The following is a 21,155-nucleotide window of genomic DNA, read 5'->3' on the forward strand; positions in this document are numbered from 1 at the left end:
GGAAATGATTCATTCCAGTACTTAAGACAAATCTGACATCTGCACATAGAAGATGCAGACCCCGAGGGTTGAGGAAGCCTGGTGTCTTCTGAACACTGTAAAAAGTCCACTATGGCTGAAGCTCAGAGTCAAGTTTGGGGTAGATGAGACTGGCAGGAATCAGATCGTGAACACACTTACATGCCACCTCGTAAGACTCTCTGCAGGACAGTCCTGCAGACAATCTGGAGTTGCTGAGAAGCCTAAATGTTTCCAGCAATTGGTATAAAAAGATTTGAAAATATAACATGACAAACATGTCTTAGGAGTGAAGTTTAAGTCAACTTTGTTCTAAGCTAATATTCTATAGTAGTCAATTAAAACTTTGATAATCTAGTGGAGACTCTTTTCAGCTGATATACAGCAAAATACATAAAAGAGCTGCTTTGGTTAATGCAGAAAGCTCAGCCCCATGTCAGTATTCCTGGAAATACAAGCTTCTAGCCAACAGTTTGCAAATCAAAGTTCTGTGCTTTCGGAAGACTGAATAATTGCATGGATATTTAGAATCTTAATATTGAAGGGTAATTAGTTCGATGTCTATCTTTGAAGAGAGTTTCTTCGACTATATTCAGTGTAACTCCTTCCAGGCAGCATCACTCAGGAGGTGTCTAGGCACTGAGTAAAGTCTGCCTGGGTTTTAACACTTGCAGTAAAGGGGAGGCACTTGCACTCTCCTGCAGCTTACTCTGTAGTTAAGCAGAGTCATTCCTTAAGCTTCTACTCTATGGTAATTAGGCATCTTTCTGATTTAAAGAATGTCTTTTGGGATACCCAACTCGGTATTATATCTATCATGATTTCTGATGCTCACCTTTTAAGTTTCTTCAGTCCTTCCTTAAAACAGACTCTCTTTCCTGCTGGGTCTCCATTCTCCCATATGCATTCTGATTTGACAAAGTTGCCTTTTCAAAATTCCATCACCAGACATAGGTACAACAATTCTTTCACTACTTTCTGCCTCCCATTTCTATGTATGCATTTTTTAAGAAAGAAATTTGTTCTGAAAAGGCCCGGTCAGGGGCTTTTCTGGCTAATATTACCTTAAAATATATAAAGAGGTAATATCCATGAAACGAAAGAGCAGCTGTGTTAAGCCTGACAGTGACTCACTGTACAATGGAATGCTGACATTTAACATTATAATAAAAACTGGTATGTTGTTAAGATTGGCAGGCATTTTGTGTGTGTATGTGGAAAAAATAAGAACCTAGAACGGTGAAAGGAACATGGCAGAGGCCTGGTGTTTGAGCAATGAATAAAGTAAAAAGCCACATAACAAGGGAAAAGGACATCTCTTCAGTTGCGGAGATCTCAAATTTGTTCAACCCAAGGGGCTTTCAGTTTTGAAGAAACTGGTGGGGCAAACTGAAAGATCCCCTTTTCTAAATGGAGTGTGACAAGAGGGATCCAGTTGAGTGAGAGACATGAAGTAGTAGAGTGGAAGTGTGAGACATTTAAGACAGACCATTCCCATGGTGCCTCCTATGGGGCTGACTTCATGTTGGGGGCCCTGGTTTCTGGGTAGAAAAATGGATGTGTATTAAAATTTATTTCACATGGATGTGGCGAGGGTGAGAGGGAAGACGTGTTTCAGGACAAGGCCATTCTGAGGGTTTCAGCATCACCATGACACCTTGTTCTGGGCTGATGCCAAGAGATACTTCCAGCTTTGGCGTCATCCTAAGTCACACACTGTAGATGGGCAGAGATGTTTCTCCTCCTCTCCAGTTTGTTCACCTCATTGCACAAGTTTAGTCTCTGAAGATTTTTCTTTCCTGTCCTCAAATACCATTTAAGGAGAACAGAAGTAGAGGATATTTTAGACAGGAAAAACAGCTGATGCAGGGTCAAATCTAGCTCTTCATTCTTGAAAACACAGTTGAAAATTCAGCACTGAGTTTGAATCCCATGAGAGTGAAGTCACCATGGGGACTGGGTGCAGGAGGACGGGGGACAGGAGGTTGTTTCTGTGTGTATGTCTGTGTCTGTGTGTAACCAGAGGTACACTGGCATGAGCAACTAAAGAATTCTATAGTTTCTCCAAAAGTGAAGGAGGGAAACCTAATAATTGATGGTCTGGAAAGGGTATCCCTTTTGAAAAAATAACTAGTTCTATATCAACCTTTTTTGAGAGACCAAACTATTACGGAAAAATACACAGTATTACTTTCCTAACCATTGATCAGAAAGAGCAAGCAATACTCACATCAACTGCTTATTTTAATGTCAAATGTTTATTTCTATGCCATAGTTGCCTCAGCACAATTTGTAAAAGAAAGGAATCCAAAAAATGAATTTTTGTTTAGTCAGGATATTTTCTCTGCAGTTATAAGAAAGAAAATAAACACCATGATACCAGAATCACCATTTCTTTCACATCATTCTAGTAAGTTGCATCTAAATATTTTCCTTGGTTGCCACTTTTTTTTAGGATGGAGAAATATCCACAGGAAAAAATGTCTGAATTCATTAAAATAAACTTGGGATAGTCTTTGCCAGTCTCTATCTAAAACATCTTTGTTTTGGTATGCTATATCACTAATTGCCATATTTTTATTATTTAATATAACAGGCATACTTTATTATATAAAACAAAGTGTACTAAAGATGAACAATGTTAGAAACAAACTAAAATTTGGTGTATCTTAAATCTTTGGGTGATTAGATAGTAGCTGAAGCGTGGGTATACAAATTTCTTATTAATACAAATGCAACTCTCTTCTGTGATGAAAATGCACTTAGTAGCCTAGTACTTTTTGCTTTAGCAGATAGGGCATCCAATACAACTGAAACAACCTGATAACAAATTAATTTTATTTTTCAATAAAAAGGAATGCTCTGGTTTCTTAACTGGCTCCTTGAGGAAGCCAGAAGATGGCATCTGCTCTTTAAATAGACTTCTCTTATCTGATTTGAGACACAAATCCACCAAGATTCTTACAGTGGAAGTAGGCACCACCCCTCAGATCACAAGGCCCCTAGGAAGAAGCCCTGTGGAAATCAGCCTGTGATGTGTGGTGGTGGGCCAGCACCTAGAAGACACGTGGTGGTTGTGCACATAAATCCCTTCAGCGGACTCAGTGGAAGGATGAGAATTCTATAAGTTCATGCACATTTTATTGAGTAGTAATATAAAATGCTTTTTCTTTTTCATTGTTACAAGTGCATGCTTTGATTGCCAACATGTCAGAAGTCAAATTACAAAGGCAAGGCTTTAGGCTGTAGTGAATTACTTGGGCACTTATACAATTGTTAAAAAATATGAATGGACTTTTGTTGTTGTTGTTTTCAGAATGAACCAGTTGTAACCCGTAACTGATATACAAAGGGAAAAAAGTGAAAAAAGTACATATTTTGTGGCACATGACAGAACAGAACAAAATAACTAAACTGTTATGACATTAACAGTTACCATGCATTTAGAGTTTCACATGTAACTACAAACTGATTATAATTTCACAAGGTTTGCTAAACATGCTAACCATCTACATGTGCACTGACAAGCTTATGTTAAAAACTTTAAAGAATACTCTCCCCTTTAGATTTTTTCAAAGCTTTTTTTTGATTACAAAATTTCAAAGGCATTAAGCATTTTAGAGAATATAAAGTACGCCAGTTTACATACATTTCCAGTATATGTCAGACCACTAAGCGCATTACAGTCCCATACAGGCCGATACAGCCATTTTTTTTTTCTTAAAAAACATGCATAGGCAGATTTTTTTTTTTTTTTACAGAATATAGATGCTTTATCACTGTACTTAATATGGTGTCTTGTTCACTATACTTAAAAATGCACCACTCATAAATATTTAATTCAGCAAGCCACAACCAAGACTTGATTTTATCAACAAAAAACCCTAAATATAAACAGCAAAAAAGACAGATGTAATTATTCCAGTTTTTTTAAAACTTAAAGAAAAGAGATTCATTGCCGAATTAATAATATAAGTGTTATATGGAAAGAAGGGCATTCAAGCACACTAAAGAAACCTGAGGTAAGCATAATCTGTACAAAATTAAACTGTCCTTTTTGGCATTTTAACAAATTTGCAACATTCTTTTTTTTTCTTTTTCTTTTTTTTTTTTTTTTAAGACTGCCTAATTCAGTTTATAGCCATTGTCTGACAAGAGTAGCAAAACATTATCAATAAATAGTCCTTAGTTTGTACATCATTTTGTTAAAAATGTTTGATGTCATCCATTTTTAGTGCTGCGACTGTAAACGTACAATAGAGTAAGAAATTAGACAAAGTTTTCATGTCCAGTAACAGAAAAAAAGGCCTTTCATTAACCTATCTAGAAGTCCCCAACACAGTAGGAAAACATGTTCATTCCCCTAACATTGCAGTATATACTAGCATTAGCTTTCTGTTTAAAATTTTTTTTCTCTATAAGCATTTTTAAAAGGCATACCCCAAGGAGGTGTTTAATCACCACCCCCACCAAAATATAGTTTATTCTCTCTCTCCCTCTTTTTTAATGATAGTGTAAACTGAATCCAATTCCCGGCCCCCAGAGCAAATAAGCTACTGTCAGAGGCAAGAACATCCAACTGCTGATATGCAGCAATCCCCATCATGCCCTGCAGCTCAAAAAAAAAAAAAAAAAAAAAAGTGAACAGGAAGTGGTCACTGAATATTGCTGCTATTACTGCCGTTGAGATCGCGGCACTATTGTACTCCAGCCTGGGTGACAGAGTGAGACTGTCTTAAAAAAAAAAAAAAAAAAAAGTGAACAGGAAGTGGTCACTGAATATTGCTGCTATTACTGCCATTGCTGTCCGTGCCGTTAGTCTCTGAGGTGAGAGCCTTGTTGATGGAGTTAAGGTTGGCGTCAGAGGGCATGGCATCTCTGCGAGGCGGCATCCTCTCATTAATTCGGTCTAAGCCCTTGGCTTCCTCGAAGCTAGTGATCTTATGTTGTGGTGAAAATCCTTTGATAGCTAAACAGAAAATCATTAAAAAGAGAAAAACAGGATTATCCAAAGGAAAACAAAAGGCACAGCTGTCGCAGCAGGTGATGTTAGAGATTTCTCAGTGAGAGGGAATCCTTCAGTGAAGAACAAAGTGACGGGACCTGCACACCACACAACAGACTCCTTACCATACTCGGAGGTAACCAAAGGTTTGAAAACAGCCAATGTCTCTTGCCAACCAAAATGTCCTCTTGAAGTTATTAAGATGTAAGCATTTCTCCTGTCTTCATGAAAGTTTAGATCAAAGAAATCCAAAGTGGACACGTAAAGAGGAAAGCTGCTTTCAGGGACAAGCCTCTAGAACCAGCATCAACTGGCCACATCATTAGCATGATTACTGCATCAAACACCTTAACCTAGACAGGCTGCAGCATGTCCCTCTTTGTATTCTTCCATTGTGCTAGGTAATGGCAAATTCAGTGGAATCAGTATGTCTGCTATACCTAAAAACCTAGTAAAGGGCTTAAAGCAGGAGCTAAAAGGAGCTAGAAAAGGAATTAACCAGGGCATTTCCATGCCATCTCAGAATCCCAGAAAGAACTTCTTGACAAACAACTCAATGATGGCATGAAAAAAAATGAAATTATAAACTCCTGTTTCTCCACTCAACTTTGGAAGCATGTGGAGTGAGTGACAAGGTAAGAGAAACTCAAAAAAATCAAGGTAAGATCACTAGGTAGAAATGTATTATCTGCCCTTCAGCAGCGAACAGGTCAAACTGATGTTCATCTGGTATCCATTACTGCCTAAATGAAAGAAAAACTCAGTAGATCAATGTAGATGTAAGTGATGGTTAAATTATAACAAGGAAAAAATGCCTTTCACAATATTTAGTAAAAATGAATTGAACTGGTTTTGGTCCTATTCAATTAAAACACGGAATCTCAAAGTGGGAATGATACTTGATTTTTTAAAAAAGTAATCTTTAGTGTGCTACAGAGCTAGGTAAGGCATTTGTGCAAAAAACTTAATGATTTATTCAGTGAGTACACCAACTGGTGAGCTGCAAATAAAACACATAAATGGGGAACCAATGACATCAGTTTGCTTTACTCCCTGTGAAGTGCAAGCCAGATATTTCAGGGCCAATCACCAATGCTCAATGGGGCTGCATCACCATGGCTGATTAAGGATAATTTCATGGTACCTTTATCCTCCCAACCTTATTTGGGGGGGAAAAAAAAAGGAAAGCAGTTTCAAGCTGAAACTTTACCAGTCACTCCTACGCAAATGTGCAGTGCCTTTTATTAGTATGGATGAGATTCCTAAAAGATATACACAGTCGTTTCAATACTCATTAAATGATAAGAAATAAGTTTCCCCCCCCTCTGCATTTTAAAGGTTAGCATAATGGTGATTAGTCAACTGTGAGAGGAGTAAGATGGGGAAATGGGGAAAGACCAAGGCCCAAAGCAAAGCTTGTTAATTCTTCTCTAATTTAGTAATAAATTGCAAAATAATAGAGCTGTCTAACGAGCACCCACCCTGAAAACTAACTCAATTATTTTGAAATAAAAAAGAATGGCACGAAGTGGTACTCTACTGTTTTTTTTTTTTTTAAACTACTGTGAATATAATTTCATCATAATTAACAGGTATAAAAGTTTGTCATCATTATCATTTATGAAATGATTTAATTAATTTAAATGGTAAAAGTGAAATTTCTAGGTTTTAAAAGCCAATAGGGTGGGAGTGTCAAAATTAAAAATCTAGCGAGAACAATGGATACTTCTGGAATGGGGCTCCATTTCTAATCATTTTTGTCCATCCTGGTATGGAAGAATGTGCTCTGCTGTAGTTGCTGGTCAGACAATGGGTATTAGCAATTTACATTGGTAGTATACTTAACACAACACAGAGTCACAGAAACCACAGAAAACAGCCAAACTATCAACAAGAATGCACACTGCAGATTAGAATTTGCCAAGAGGAATAGAGAATTCCCACATAAATAGCAGTTTATTCACTGCTATTTAGGAAGCAGTTGTATTTTCTCTTACAGTGCTATTGTTTCCCCTACCATATCCAAATCATGTACAAATTGGAAGAGTCTAAAGTGGCACTTTTTATATCATACCAAAGGACCATATGCACATAATTTTGAGAAAAACAAAAAAATTACCTTGCAAGAACAAAATACAACTGAAGAATTTTGTTTTAAAGGGGAACTTCAAATTATTATTTTTGAAATTTCCAAAGGATATGGTATGTATATTATTAACAACTATTTTGATTATGCAGTTTTCTTATAACTATATATTTAAAAAGCAGTCAAGTAAAAAGCAATTACTAAAGGGTCGACTCTACTGTCCTTGAGTAGTGCTAGGACACAGCTGGAGATGGACACTTCTTGATTTCCCCTGCAGCTCCTAGTACAGTGCCTGGCACAAAGCAGACACTCAGTATACATTCATCAATTGAGTGCTACTTGATACTTGCTATTCTTGTTATTGGCCACTTACACAGCCACTAGATGCTTTTGAACTTTTTATAATATTTAGATGGTGTTAATTCTCATACAAATACCAGTAGGTTAAAATTTGATTTAAGATTACCAGAACTGTTCATCTCATGTACAGCTGTCTCATGTTGGAATATTTTTTAGAGACATAAATTAATGTTGAACTACAACAAAGCACTATTTAAATGAACATTTTTTTCCTTTGGCTACAAACTTCTGAAGACTAGAATTAAGATGGCTATTTTTATTATCTTCAGTGCTGCCTGAAAGTGATTTGAGGGAGGGACATGGTTCAGCTCCAAGATTATTGTTTTATAAGCTACTGGTCAAAACAGCTGCCATAACCCCCACCCCACATCATTCAAAATATATAATCCTTTTGTTTTCTGTGATTCTATTATTCATCATATACAAAAGTCAAACATAGCTTTAAGGGAAAGAAACAAACAAACAAACCATAGAAGGACATTTTCCCCTTTAAAGCAAGAACATTTTGGTTAATACTGAGCCACAACTGTTAGCTCAACACCCACACACTCTGTACAAGCTACAGCAAAAATATGAATACACCCAGCAGAGCCCTTATCTGTTGCAGGTACAACAGAAAGGGGACTGGCCAATTTACCTTCATCAGCCTCAATAGCCTCAACAGTAGCTGAAGAGAAGAAAGGGGGTGCAAAATGAATGAGAAAAATGAGCAGAGGATTTTTTAACTCTAAGAACAAATCAGTGACCATCAAAGGAGCTAAGAGAACTAATGTTCCTGTAAGTGCTAGATTCTGGCACAGACAACAAAACAGAAATGCTAAAAAGAAAGAAAAAAATGCCACAGAAATTATAAATTTAATTTATGAGCTGGATACGCCTATCTGAATTAAATGCTTTAGTTTTTGCCCAGTAAATAAATAACAAACAATTAACCCTTTAGGAAAACACTTAGGAAAATTTCTTTTACATGGACTGAATTATAAGAGATTATGTAAATCTGAACTGTGCTTCTGACTCACACAGAATGCTATAAAACCTCTGCTATGCTTGGTGATTTAGTTTTAAAATGCCAGACAAAATGACGGAAGTTGAAGCAGTGCCACAGTATCAGTGGGCTCATTCAAACTATTTAATATTAAATAGCACTATTTCCTAATGTGATGGAAAAGCAGGGGGATTTAAATTTAAAGAAAAAAATATCAGGATAAACACAAGATAAACTTTCAAGATAAACACATCGGGCATGATTAGATTTGGGGGTCGGTGGGTAGGAAGAGTGTGAAGGAAAAAGAAAAAAGAAAACGTATGATATAATCTGGACATCTTTTTCCAGCAAGCCCAATTATATTTTCTTTTCCTTAGTGGAATATCCTTTTTGGAAATAAAATTCTTAAAATGTTAAATCAAGTGGTAATGTGCCAGTAGTGGCAATAATTCTATCAGCATTTTAAAGAACAGGCAGCCTAAATACTGAATATACAGAAACAGCGTATTTCAGAGGCAGAACTCGAAAAGCCCATTGTTTTATCAGCAATTTTTGTAATAAGGTTAGGGTCTAAACTTTCACTATGTAAATGTATGAGTCTTTCTATGTTATTAAGGTTAGTTTACACTTCCCTAATAAATCTTAAAACTTCTCTGTAACTCCAAAATGTTTAATATTAAAATTCTACCCCTTGACTTTAATTTGCATTTTTCTTATAATTCAAGATTTTAAAACTACAGCAACTGCAAAATGTGCACTATAACTTACTTACAGTGGATTCTAGATTCCTTATGATAAAAACGGGGAATGGTTATCACTATGGAGAGAGAGTACATAGCAAAGTTGTAAGTAGTCTATCCTTTTAGACAAATTGAAGGGCATCAGGCAATACATTTTGGAGTTGTATCAATGTACGTGGTTTAAAATATACAGTAAGTTCTCAAACTCATATAGAAAGGTTTCAACCCGTATGTCTTTTATGTGTATGTGTGTTTGTGTGTAGATTCAACATAGAAAAACACAAACCAATGGATTTAAAATAAAATAAAACTGAATAACCTAAGGGAAAACACAGGTGAAAATCTGGAAATGAAACAAAGAACTGGAAAAACTTAAGTAATGTAAATTTCAAAGTAAAGCAAAACATTCAGAATCACACCAGCACTGACATATTAGAACTATGGTACTGCCCACTATTAAATGTTCTAAAGCAAATGTAGCCCACAGTTTCTGATAATACACTTGCTGTGCCTTAAAATGTGCTTATCAGAAACTAGATTTCAGTCAGTTAGGTAGATGGTACATTTTGGACACATAAATGATCCATTTATGCTAATGTTTTAGTAAGATATTTAATTTGGTAGAAACATTTTTATGTGTGTTTTTTTAAAACTTGTTAAAATAATTCCTAGCTGTAAATTTAAAGGGGGCATTTACTCCTCAATACTATGTATCTTCCTACCTTACTTAAACATTTTTGTCTTTTTGTAAAAACTCAAAAGACACTGATTTGGAATACATTCATCTGAAAACAGAGACAATTATTGGGATGCAGCCATGATGTGATCATTCAGCAGCACTATATTCATGAAGTTGATCACTACTCTTCATGTAGAAGGTTATTAAATAACATAAATGAGAATAGTGAGTCTTCTAGATTGAAGGGCAGGGACAGAAAAGAAAATACAAAAAAGATTCAAGGAAAGATATAGGAAAATAAGCAAGAGGCTGAGAATGTTTTGAAAAATCTTACAGCATATTTTCATTTTCTTATTTTTTCTCTTAAAGCCTCATCTAATAGCAATTTCCTAGTGTTAAAATTGTAGTCTATGTAATGATAATAGCAGTTAAATTTGATAAAAAAAGTAACAAAGGTGAAATAATTTATAGCACTGTGCTGCTAACATGGTAGCCACTAGCCCCCTGGCTTATTTAAATTAAATTTAATACAAATTAGATAAAAGAAAACATTTAGTTTCTTGGTTATATTCCCTATATGCTCAACAGTCATATGTGCCTTCTGTATAGATACAGAAATTTCCACCACCACAAAAAGTTCTGTTGGATGGCACTAGTCTAGAAAGCTACACATTTTAACATAAAATCTGTACTGTAAAGGAAATGCTCCTCTTTTTTCAAAAATGTAGTTCTACTCAGTCTCTTGTTTTCAACTGATAAATCAGAGAAAAGACACATATGGCTTCCGATTTCCATTCAAGAGGATAATGAAATCATCTCCCTAAAATTTACACTTACAGGTATATTTTAGCTTTTGTGTGTATGTGTTAATCTCATAAATGAAATGGATAACCAGAATACTTATCAAAAATGTAATTTAAAAGTTGTTTTTGACAACGGAGTGGCTCAAAGTAGTCAAACCTATTGTGCATGTAGGCGACCTAAATGAGCTGTCCTGTAGCTAGGCTGAATACATGTAGATTCACACGGGAATGAGTGAATGGGGGAAAGGTGGAGTAGAGACCACATTCCAGAGAATGAGGGAGCTATTATGTTGGACATGACTGATCAAACTGATTGGGGTTTCAGCCCTTCTGCCAGCTGAGAAGAACTGAAGACCAAGACAGAGCTTAAATGAATGAATAAATCAGGGCTCTAATGACACAGCTGACTGTGATGCCCTGGCACACAGTCATACCCATCGGTCTGCTTACCGCTTTGTAGGGTTTGCTTCCCTCCAGAAAGTACTCCGCTGGGGAGCATGCCAGTCGGGGTCAAGCCTTTCAGCGTCAGCACACTCTCACTCTCTTCTCTGGAAGGCACAATGAGGGGTGGCATTAACCTTTAATTTCTTTTGTGCAAAAGAAATGACTCAAAGGAAAAAAAAATGCATATAAGAACCCACATTTCCTTCTATCTTGGCTCTCTGGATCTTTTTTTTTCTTTTTAAACATACTTTATTTTAATTTATTTATATACTAGTAATGTTCCACAAATGATTGCTACAATAAAGTTTACATTATCCAATTAGGGAGGTTCAGTTTCTTTTGAGTATCGAAGATAGAGAAAACCATTTTGATTTTGTAATCAGGCATCTCAATAAAAAGTGTTTGTTGTGCATTCTGTATGTTAAAAGTGAGCCATAGTGAGTGCTGATGTTAAGTTTTTCAGCCAAGGCTCAGCAAAAGTAAGAGGAAGTGACTTGATTTGACAGAATAAAAAACAGAGCATATGGAGATTGAAAAAAAAATCTGATTTGTGGATTAGGGAATCAGGAATTACATTCAGTGGACTTTTAGAAATTAAGGAATTTAGTAATTTAGATGTTACATGAAAAACACATAAAATAATGGCAAGTAGCCAATAAACCTACTGGCAAAATTTCCCAGCTTTTTTTTTTTTTTTTTCAGTCACTTTCCCCACTGATTTGCTAATATAAAATTATTTTCTTACTCAGCATGACAATTGTTTTACAATCAGTTTTAAGTACACCATTATTTCAATTATATTTATTAATTACTTGACACTATTAATCATTTTGAATTGTTAAATCCTCATAATTAAATAACCATGACTAAATAACCACTCAATCTTTCCACATAGTGATATTTCAATTCTACATAACCAGAAAAAAGTCTTTAAAATACAAATTGTATATATACACACATACACACACATACATATATTTGTGTTTACACACACACACACGAAGAGAGTTTAGTACGTAGAATTATCTACTCCAAATGTTTATGAAGGTGTCTCACATGACTCAAACAGAATTCCTGAACTTTTCCCCAAACCTGCTACTACCACGATCTGTTTTCAACTCAGAAATTAGCAATTCCATCTTTTAGTTACTTAAGAGTAAAGGATCACTCTTTAACTCTTTTTATCCTAATTCCATATCCATTATATCAGCAAATATTGAGGGCTCTGCCCTCAAAATATTTCTAGTTTAACCAGTTCTCACAAAGCTACTACCTCACTTCTTTCGACAACAGCTTTGTTGAGATATAAACTTGGCATAGAATTAACCTAAAGTGTTAGGATTCAATCAATGGTCTTGAATGTATTCACAGAGATGTACAGCCATCACCATAATCAATTTTAGAACATTCTCATTACCCCCAAAAGAAATTTCATACCTATTAAGCAGTCACTCCCTATTTCCTTCAGCCCTATATCACTTCCAGTCACTTTCTATAGATTTGTTTCTCTTGGACATTTCATATAAATAAAATCATACAATATACAGCCTTCTGTGATTTCCCTCTTTTGCTCACCACCAGTATCACCTACCTGGATTGCAGGAGCCTTCCAAATGGTCTCTCTGCTCCATCCAAGTCACACTCTTGCCCCCTCCTCCCACAGCTGTTCTCAGTATGGCAGCCAGGGTGAGGCTTTTCATACCTATGCCAAATCCTGTCACTTGTGTATTCAGAACTCTCTAATGGCTTCTCCTCTCCTGATGGGTGAAAGGGAGGTTTCACAAAGGCCTTAAAATAAACTAGCTACCCCACACTCTCCTGTTGGCACCCATCTCTTGGTCTACATTTCCTACCAACGTCCACTTTCCTTAGATATACCCAGCACACTCCACCGAGGGGCGCTGCACTTTTTTGTCATTCTCCTCCCCTGGCATCTGTGCGGCTCACTCCCACTCTGCCTTCTAATCTTTGCTCCAATATCGCCTTCTAAACAAGGACTTCCTTAGGAACGCCATTTAAAATAATAATCCCTTTTTCTACCCTTCTCTCTTTGCCTATTTTATCTAAGGCACTTATCACCCCTGAAAAACGATACGGTGTGTTTACTTCCTTACTTCTGGTCTCCTGCCCACTCCATTCCCCTCCCGCCATCCCCCGCCCTCTCGCACCCCCCAGCTAGACAAGCCTCATGAGAACAGGGGTTCTGGTCTGCTTTAATCACTGCTGCATCCACAGCACCCAGACTAGAACAGTACCTGGTACATAGCTCACATTTCAAAAATATTTGCCAAAAATAAAACAGTAAAAGTTGCATCGAGAATGGAAATGTTAATCCACATTTTAGATTTCTGTATCCTCTACTGCAAAGTTTACTTAAAAATTATAGGTTTGGCCGGGAGCGGTGGCTCACGTCTGTAATCCCAGCACTTTGGGAGGCCGAGGCGGGCGGATCACGAGGTCAGGAGATCGAGACCATCCTGGCTAACACGGTGAAACCCCGTCTCTACTAAAAATACAAAAAAAAAACTAGCCAGGCGTGGCGGCGGGCTCCTGTAGTCCCAGCTACTCCGGAGGCTGAGGCAGCAGAATGGCGTTAACCCGGGAGTGAGATCGCGCCACTGCACTCCAGCCTGGGCGACTCAGTGAGACTCCATCTCAAAAAATAAAATACAATAAAAAATAATAATAATAATAATAATAAGTTTCATGGCCGGGCGCGGTGGCTCATGCCTGTAATCCCAGCACTTGAGGAGGCCGAGGCGGGTGGATTACGAGGTCAGGAGATCGTGACCATCCTAGCTAACACAGTGAGACCCCGTCTCTACTAAAGAATACAAAAAATTAGCCGGGCGTGGTGGCTGGCACCTATAGTCCCAGCTACTCGGGAGGCTGAGGCAGGAGAATGGCATGAACCCAGGAGGCAGAGGTTGCAGTGAGCCGAGATTGTGTCACTGCACTCCAGCCTGGGAGACAGAACAAGACTCTGTCTCAAATAATAATAATAATAATAATAATAATAAGTTTGAGATAATTGATTATTGTTTATTTTCATGCAGGTGTTTCAAACTTTTTAAGCTTCTGTGGTCTGTCAAAGCACTAGAGGTCCCCTGAAGAAATACATTGAATGATAATATGATTTGGGAAAATTGTGAGTATCTCTAAAGAATGACCACAATTTTCCTTTACATCCACATTCAAAATATGGCTTTTGCCTCATGAGTGATTATAATTCCTACATACACCAAGAATCTTTGTGTCAAATCCCGTATCAAACTCAGGCTGGGCACCGTGGCTCACACCTGTAATTCCAGCACTTTGGAAGGCAGACCTGGGCGGATCACTTGAGACCAGGAGTTTGAGACCAGCCTGGCCAACATGGTGAAACCTCATCTCTAGTAAAAAATACATAAAAAATTAGCCAGGTGTGATGGCATGCTCCTGTAATCCCAGCTACTTGGGAGGCTGAGACTTGAGAATTGCTTGAACCCAGGAGGTGGAGGTTGCAGTGAGCTGAGATCGTGCTACTGCACTCCAGCCACAGTGAAAGAGCGAGACTGTCTCAAAAACAAAACAAAAAAACAAAAAAACCCCAAAAAACACGGGACTCATCAAACAAACAATTATAACCCATAATGCTCTGAGAAAGCCAAGTAAATTATTAACTTTTTACCTACAAAAATTTTCCGGTAATCTGAAGTATTCTTTTTAATCTTCAAAATTTCTTCAAAATTTTAATTTTGTACCAATAGTAGAAAAATCTTTTTGGGAAATCACATCTTTGCGGGGGTCACACTCAGGCTAACATCCCAGTCATAAGACTGATGTTGGGACATCATTTAACTTTCTTGGGCTTCAGTTTTCTTCTCTATTAAATCACATCTGTAATTATGGTATTTCTATGAAGATTAAATGATACACTGCTACAAATGTTCCAGCAAAGAAGATGGTCATTTTCCTTCCTTCCTTGCTCTTTTTTTCTTTCTTGTTCAACCACATTCCTTACTTCCCTTAATTGTGACTGCCATTCCTGCCTCATGCGGAAGCCATGTCCTCAATGGTTTCTAGCAGCTTCTTCATTTTTCAATTCCAACTATCTCTGTTGAGTTCTCATTCAAACTGGTAGTCTCTGCAGTAATTTCCTCTGATGACCACGCCCTCCTTCCTGAAAGACTCTTTGCCCTAGGTGTTGTAATGCTTTTTTTCCTGCTTCTCCTTTTCCTTCTCTGACATCGTCTCAGTTCCTAGGCTGATCTTTTTCTTCTGTCTCCAGACCTATGCTTTCTAATATGTAGGCCCCAGTTCCATGTGGCTGTTAACCACTTCAGACATGACTAGTCGAATTAAGATGTGCTGTAAGTGTAAAATACACATGGGATTTCAAAGACTTAGTAGAAAAATATGAATAGAAAATGTCCCTTTAATAAGTGTTATATTGATCAAATGTCAAAATGGTAAAATTTTGGATATCTGTGTTAAACAGATTATATTATAAAAATCAATAATTTGTTTCTGTTTCTACCCCTTTTACTGTGGTTTCTAGAAAATTTAAAATGACAGATGTAGCTCACATTTTATTTCTATTGGAGAGCGCTGTTCTGAAGAATTCTTTATTCTCCCCCTCTCACCTTTCACGCTCTCCTTTAGCAAGACCATCAGCTTACGTTACTGCACTCTTGTCTCTGTGTTGTTTACTCTTGTTTGCATTTCTCTTTCCCTTCCTTCCTTCCTTCGTTTCTCCTCTCTTTCTTTCTCTCTCTCTTTCTCTCTTTCATAGAGTCTTGCGCTGTTGCTCAGGCTGAAGTGCAGTAGTGCAATCTAGGTTCACTGCAACCTCTGCCTCCCAGGTTCAGGCAATTCTTCTGTCTCTTCCTCCCAAGTACCTGGGATTACAGGCACGCACCACCTTGCCTGGCTAATTTTTGTATTTTTAGTAGAGATGGGGTTTCACAATGCTGGTCAAGCTGGTCTCAAATTCCTGACCTTGTGATCCGCCCAGCTCGATCTCCCAAAGTGCTGTGATTACAGGCATGAGCCACCACACCTGGCCTCTTATATCTGCTTTTCTAACCCTCACCTCTCTCTGAACCTCCAGGGCAGAATTTCTAAGTGCCTCTACATAAATGCTCTGCCAAATTCAATACATCCTACTCTTCCCTATAAATACCTGTTAGATACTTAAATTGAAAAATACTTCCTCCTCTTCCTTAGACAATGGCATCCTATCCATGGCACAGACTGGAACCTCTGTAGAATATTCTGGAATATTTCCTCTCTCCTGTAGCCTTTCACATAGGTAAGGGTTCTCATGGCCAACATCGGAAATCTATTCTGGCTAATTTTAACAGGAAAGAGATATATTAAAGGTATTAGAGAGCTCACAGATCCAGAGAACTGGGCTTCGATGCTCTGTAGCTGGGAAGAGTAATAGTACCTGTCCACACTGTGGGGTGGGCTCCATGAAAGGCTTGCCACTGATGTTCATAGCCAATGCCAGAGCTCATACTAATGCTGTGTAGTTAGCTCCCAAAATGCTGAGGTGGAAGCTCTTCCATTGCTGGCCCATGAGATTCCACACCTGACAGGACAATTGTCGTCCTGCCTTGCTGCCTCCTCATGATGCTCAATTTGAAACAAAGTCTTACTTACCATGCATTAATCTGACTGGCGAATCCTAGGCAACAGGTTTGTATTTTATCTGCAAGGACTGCTAAAGACAGTTTTCTGGTTCCCTGATAACGTTGCACATTTCCAAAATGTAGGAAACATGTTGGGCAAGTATATCTGACAAATTTGTACCACATTCCACATTCATTAGTCACGTTCTGTTTTCCCAAATTCCTTGTATTTGTCCTTTCCTTTGCACTTCTCCTCCCATAGCCTGGCCCAGCCTTTTGCTGGAATTACTTCAAAAGCTTCCTAAATGTTTTTCTTTTTTTAAAATTTACATTTTATTTTATATGTATTTACATTTTTGGTTATCCATATGTCACCTTGCTAGCCAATCTTCACGTTGCGATTAACATGTATAGTGGAACATGGGTTAGAGCATGCCTCTAATCTCATTAAAGTAATTCTACAACTCCTGATTGCCTACACACAAAAAAATTAAATGCTTTAACATGCTATTCAAAGCACTCAAGGATATGGACTTCAATATATTTTCAGTCTCCTTTTTAACTAGATTCCTCACTCACCTTCACGTCTTTTGCTAGTCAGTCCTTGAATATATTTAGAATTCATTACTAGATTACTAGTATTGCTTAGAATTTATACTAGACCACATAGCACAGTTTTGAGTAAGACTCTCATTAGTGTTGCTCCCCAACTGAGTGAGTTGGGACACTCTGCTTAGCCTCTCTCAGATTCAATTTCCTCACAGGAAAGTGAAGTCACCACAACCTTGCAAGCTTCCTGTGTTGATTATTGTCAAATGTGCAAAACATGGGGCATGAACCTGGCACTTAGTAAGTGCCCCATAAAAGGATGTCTCATTGATATTGCTGTTAGGATTGTGTGACTGTGCTCCTGATAATTTTTCCACTTCCAGGAATGCCTTCACCACATTCCTCTCTGTCCTGGAATCCAGCCTATCCTTCACAGCACTCCTCCAACTTTAACCTCTTTATGAACATTTCAGTTAGGAAACGCAAGGTTCCTTCCTGTCTAATGCCACAGCAGGACATCTATTCATGTAGTTAGCACACACTTTATTTTCTTATGTTAGTTTATTATCTATCTGGCTGGCATTCCAATTTGGTATCTAGATTGCCTAATTCAGTGCATGGTATACAGTTAATGCTCAATCATTACTTACTAAGCTTAACTTACTTTTTTTCTGGATAAGATCTCTCTATATTCTGCATATGTGCTATGGATGCTTTTATTATAGAAAAACAATAATAAATAGCTTGCTTCTATTTTTCTACGAACATGTGCAATTTTAAGTCAAGTCACTGATCACTGGGTTCAAATAGTCCATTTATCATGGGATAGTCATGGAAATTCTAGAGCTGTTTTTACTTTCCCTCAGAGACTTCAGACAGAACAAGAAATGAAAGCATTATTGGTAAATCTGACGCACAATAAATAAGCAAGTGTTTACTCAGAGTTCCAATTAAGCTTATGACCTTCATATATGCCTTTGTTCCCACAGAACATTTTTCCAGCCATACAGGCCTCCTTGTGGTCCTCAAAACTGCCAGTTTTGTTTTTACTTAAGGATCTTTGCACTTGCTATTCTCTTTGCCTTGAACTCCCTTACCCCATTTCTTCATGAAGGTCACCCATGCTTGCCCAAATACCATTACTCAAAAAGTTTTTTGTTGACCACACACTAAAAGAAGTTCTTTATCTCCCACTTGCTCCATCTCTACATTGCTTTATTTCTTTTCTCCATGGTACTTAATCAATGCTTTAAGTTTTACTATATTTACTTATGGCATGAATGAATAAACCCTGAAAATGTAGTTGGTAGTTGGAAACGTAGAGCAATAGAGCAAAGGTAGCCTCATTCAGTAACAGAAGGGAGCAATGATGCTCTATTTTCAGCTTGAACACGGCTTGTCGTGATTGTGCTGGCTACCATAGAGTTCTCACTGCCTTTGATGTGGTGTCTCTGAGAGAGCATGATAATGCTTTTCATCCTTCTCATGGCTCCCTCTTTTGGCATTAAGTCATTCAGCTACTCTTTAGTGACTGTACCAGGAATAGGATAGAAATAGCAAGAGGAGAAATCAAAAGAGCCAGTGTCAATACTCTACGAGAAAGAGTTGGGGCAAAAATTTGGCAAAAAATTAGATTATTAAATTATCCAACTGTCGATGTAATATTTCCCAAGGTGTTCCTATTTACTCGTTAATATGTATCATTTTGAATTGACTGTATACTCCTAACATATACCATATTTTAAAGTAATCTTCTGAAGAGAAATGTTAGATTGTATTATTTAGAAATAACCAGAGTGAGTTTCCTTCAAGAAAACATTTGTTTTCTAAATAAATGCTTAATAATGATTCATAATCTATTTACAAAATATACTACTATATGGAAATTGAAACATAGTAATTTCTTCTCTCAATAATTAGAATAATATAGATTCACATGAATAGCTCTATGGTTGAAGTTCATTTCCTAGAAATCTAGTGAAATGTGTCTGATAAATGCATCTTTCACCACAGAGTCAGAATGAAAAACAAAACAAAAAAAATCACAATAGCTTTTCCTGTTTCATAAGATGTTCAACCTATTGTGAAATCAATGTTTTAAAGTCCTGTAGCAAATAGAGGAATAAAATGTGATGCAATTCATTTTGAGACTTTCTTAACAGAAATAATTTAGTAGATTGCAATTTAACTAAGAGTGAGAAACAGACAATCTCTCATTTAATTTTCCTCAATTTTTAATTTAAAAGGAAAAAAGACAAATATTCTCTAGTAAAATATTTAAATTACCAGATGAAAGTATTAAAAGTATTTAATAGGTGACACATTATAAAATTTGAAACAAAAACAGAGGACGAATGCACCCACCTGAGCACTGAGAACACTCTGGCCATTTTGCCTATTGCTCGGATCTTGTTCCTTATCACCTCCTTCCGGGCTGCAGCTGTTGCACCTGTATTTTCAAACAGAGTTCATGGGTCAGTAATTTTTTTATCTAATTGCAATTGAGTTTACAAATTTATACATACAACAGACTCCAGTAAGCAAAATCAGGTTTTTTTTTTTTTTCCTTAAGAGGATTTATCTGTAAATCAAATTTGAAAATTTAAGCTTTTGGCCACCCACACTAGGATGTGATTTTTGAGAGGTCCCCATACTGCCAAAGAAAAACTTTTGAGATATCAGGGGGGAGGTGAGTAAGAAGCTAACTGGAAAATCACTGAGTAGAGGGGTAGGTTCCTATTCTCCTCTTCTAATTGACTTTCCCTTTCTTTTCTATTTATACAGAGACCATGCATTGGGAGGAAGAGTTAAGTGCCTTATCACCATCTTCTATTCATTTGCAGTCTCCATGCTGAGAAAACTACTTTAGGAAACTGCTTTTCCAAAAGTTCTCCTTTGATATGATTAAACTAGGAAGTCTCTTAATTCCCTATCTGCGTTGCAACATCATTCATAATTATTTGATGATGACTGTTTGAGCACTTGATACTCTTTCATCTTCTGGTTGGTTCATGAGTTCTAGAGAAAAGAATAGAGAACTGCTAAATTGGATTTAGTAAGAGACAATGGCACCATGGTTTGCATTTTAGTACTATTTTTGAAATTTATGCACGGTTTTTCCGGGTAAGTTTTACCACTTGTTACATTTTCCAAATTAAAAAAATTAATTACGTAGATTATTGTTACAAATAAATATATTTTAAAATAATGTTGTAAAATAATACTTTAATGAACCCATTTTATTCTTTATTTAATTCCCAAGGTATATCGGAAGAAGTATAAAACAGAAAAAATACCTCTCAATTTTTTTTTTTTTTTTTAAAGATGCAGTCTCACTCTGTCGCCCAGGCTGGAGTGCAGTGGCACGATCTCGGCTCACTGCAACCTCCGCCTCCCCAGGTTCAAGTGATTTATCCTGCCTCAATCTCCCAAGTAGCTGGGATTACAGGCATGTGACACCACGCCCAGCTAACTGTTTCTGCATTTTTAGTAGAGACAGGCTTCACCATGTTGGTCAGATTGGTCTCAAACTCCCGACCTCGAATGACCAGCCTGCCTCAGCCTCCCAAAGTGCTGGGATTGCAAGAGTGAGCCACCACACCTGGCCAAGATTTTTATAATCCAAGGTAAAATGGATAAGTTATCCTTTTTATACATTATGTGGGATTTTATAGAAAGCATTAACACAAGCAGATCATCTAATTCTACTGCTTCTAATAGATACACAATAGAATATTCTTTTCAAATAATAACAGAAATGTTCCCAATCCAACTGAACAGTTTGAGTCATGTAATTTGCTCAGGGACTATAGATGATAACTGGTATGTGTTTTGGTCTGTTATTATAATTTGTGGTAACAGCACGCTTTCA

General features: G+C 37.1%; 1 protein-coding gene across 5 annotated transcripts in view; it reads right to left on the reverse strand.

Annotated features, from left to right (window-relative positions):
- Positions 1-4,756: 4,756 nt before the first annotated feature.
- PPP3CA (protein phosphatase 3, catalytic subunit, alpha isozyme) overlaps positions 4,757-21,155 on the reverse strand; it is a 337,575-nt gene continuing 321,176 nt past the window's right edge. For 3 of the 5 annotated variants that reach the window (XM_011943204.1, XM_011943208.1, XM_011943205.1), the window contains 3 exons: positions 19,649-19,733; positions 11,127-11,224; positions 4,757-4,987 (listed from right to left, as the gene is read on the reverse strand). In XM_011943204.1, the coding sequence (XP_011798594.1) occupies positions 4,791-4,987; positions 11,127-11,224; positions 19,649-19,733 (380 nt within the window). In that variant the 3' untranslated portion in view covers positions 4,757-4,790. Of the gene's footprint in view, positions 4,988-8,106; positions 8,137-11,126; positions 11,225-19,648; positions 19,734-21,155 lie in introns of all 5 variants that reach the window. The other 2 variants (XM_011943206.1, XM_011943203.1) reach the window with 1 other exon arrangement.

This window comes from Colobus angolensis, unplaced genomic scaffold, assembly GCF_000951035.1.
Source record: "Colobus angolensis palliatus isolate OR3802 unplaced genomic scaffold, Cang.pa_1.0 Scaffold217, whole genome shotgun sequence".
Lineage (NCBI taxonomy): Eukaryota > Metazoa > Chordata > Mammalia > Primates > Cercopithecidae > Colobus > Colobus angolensis.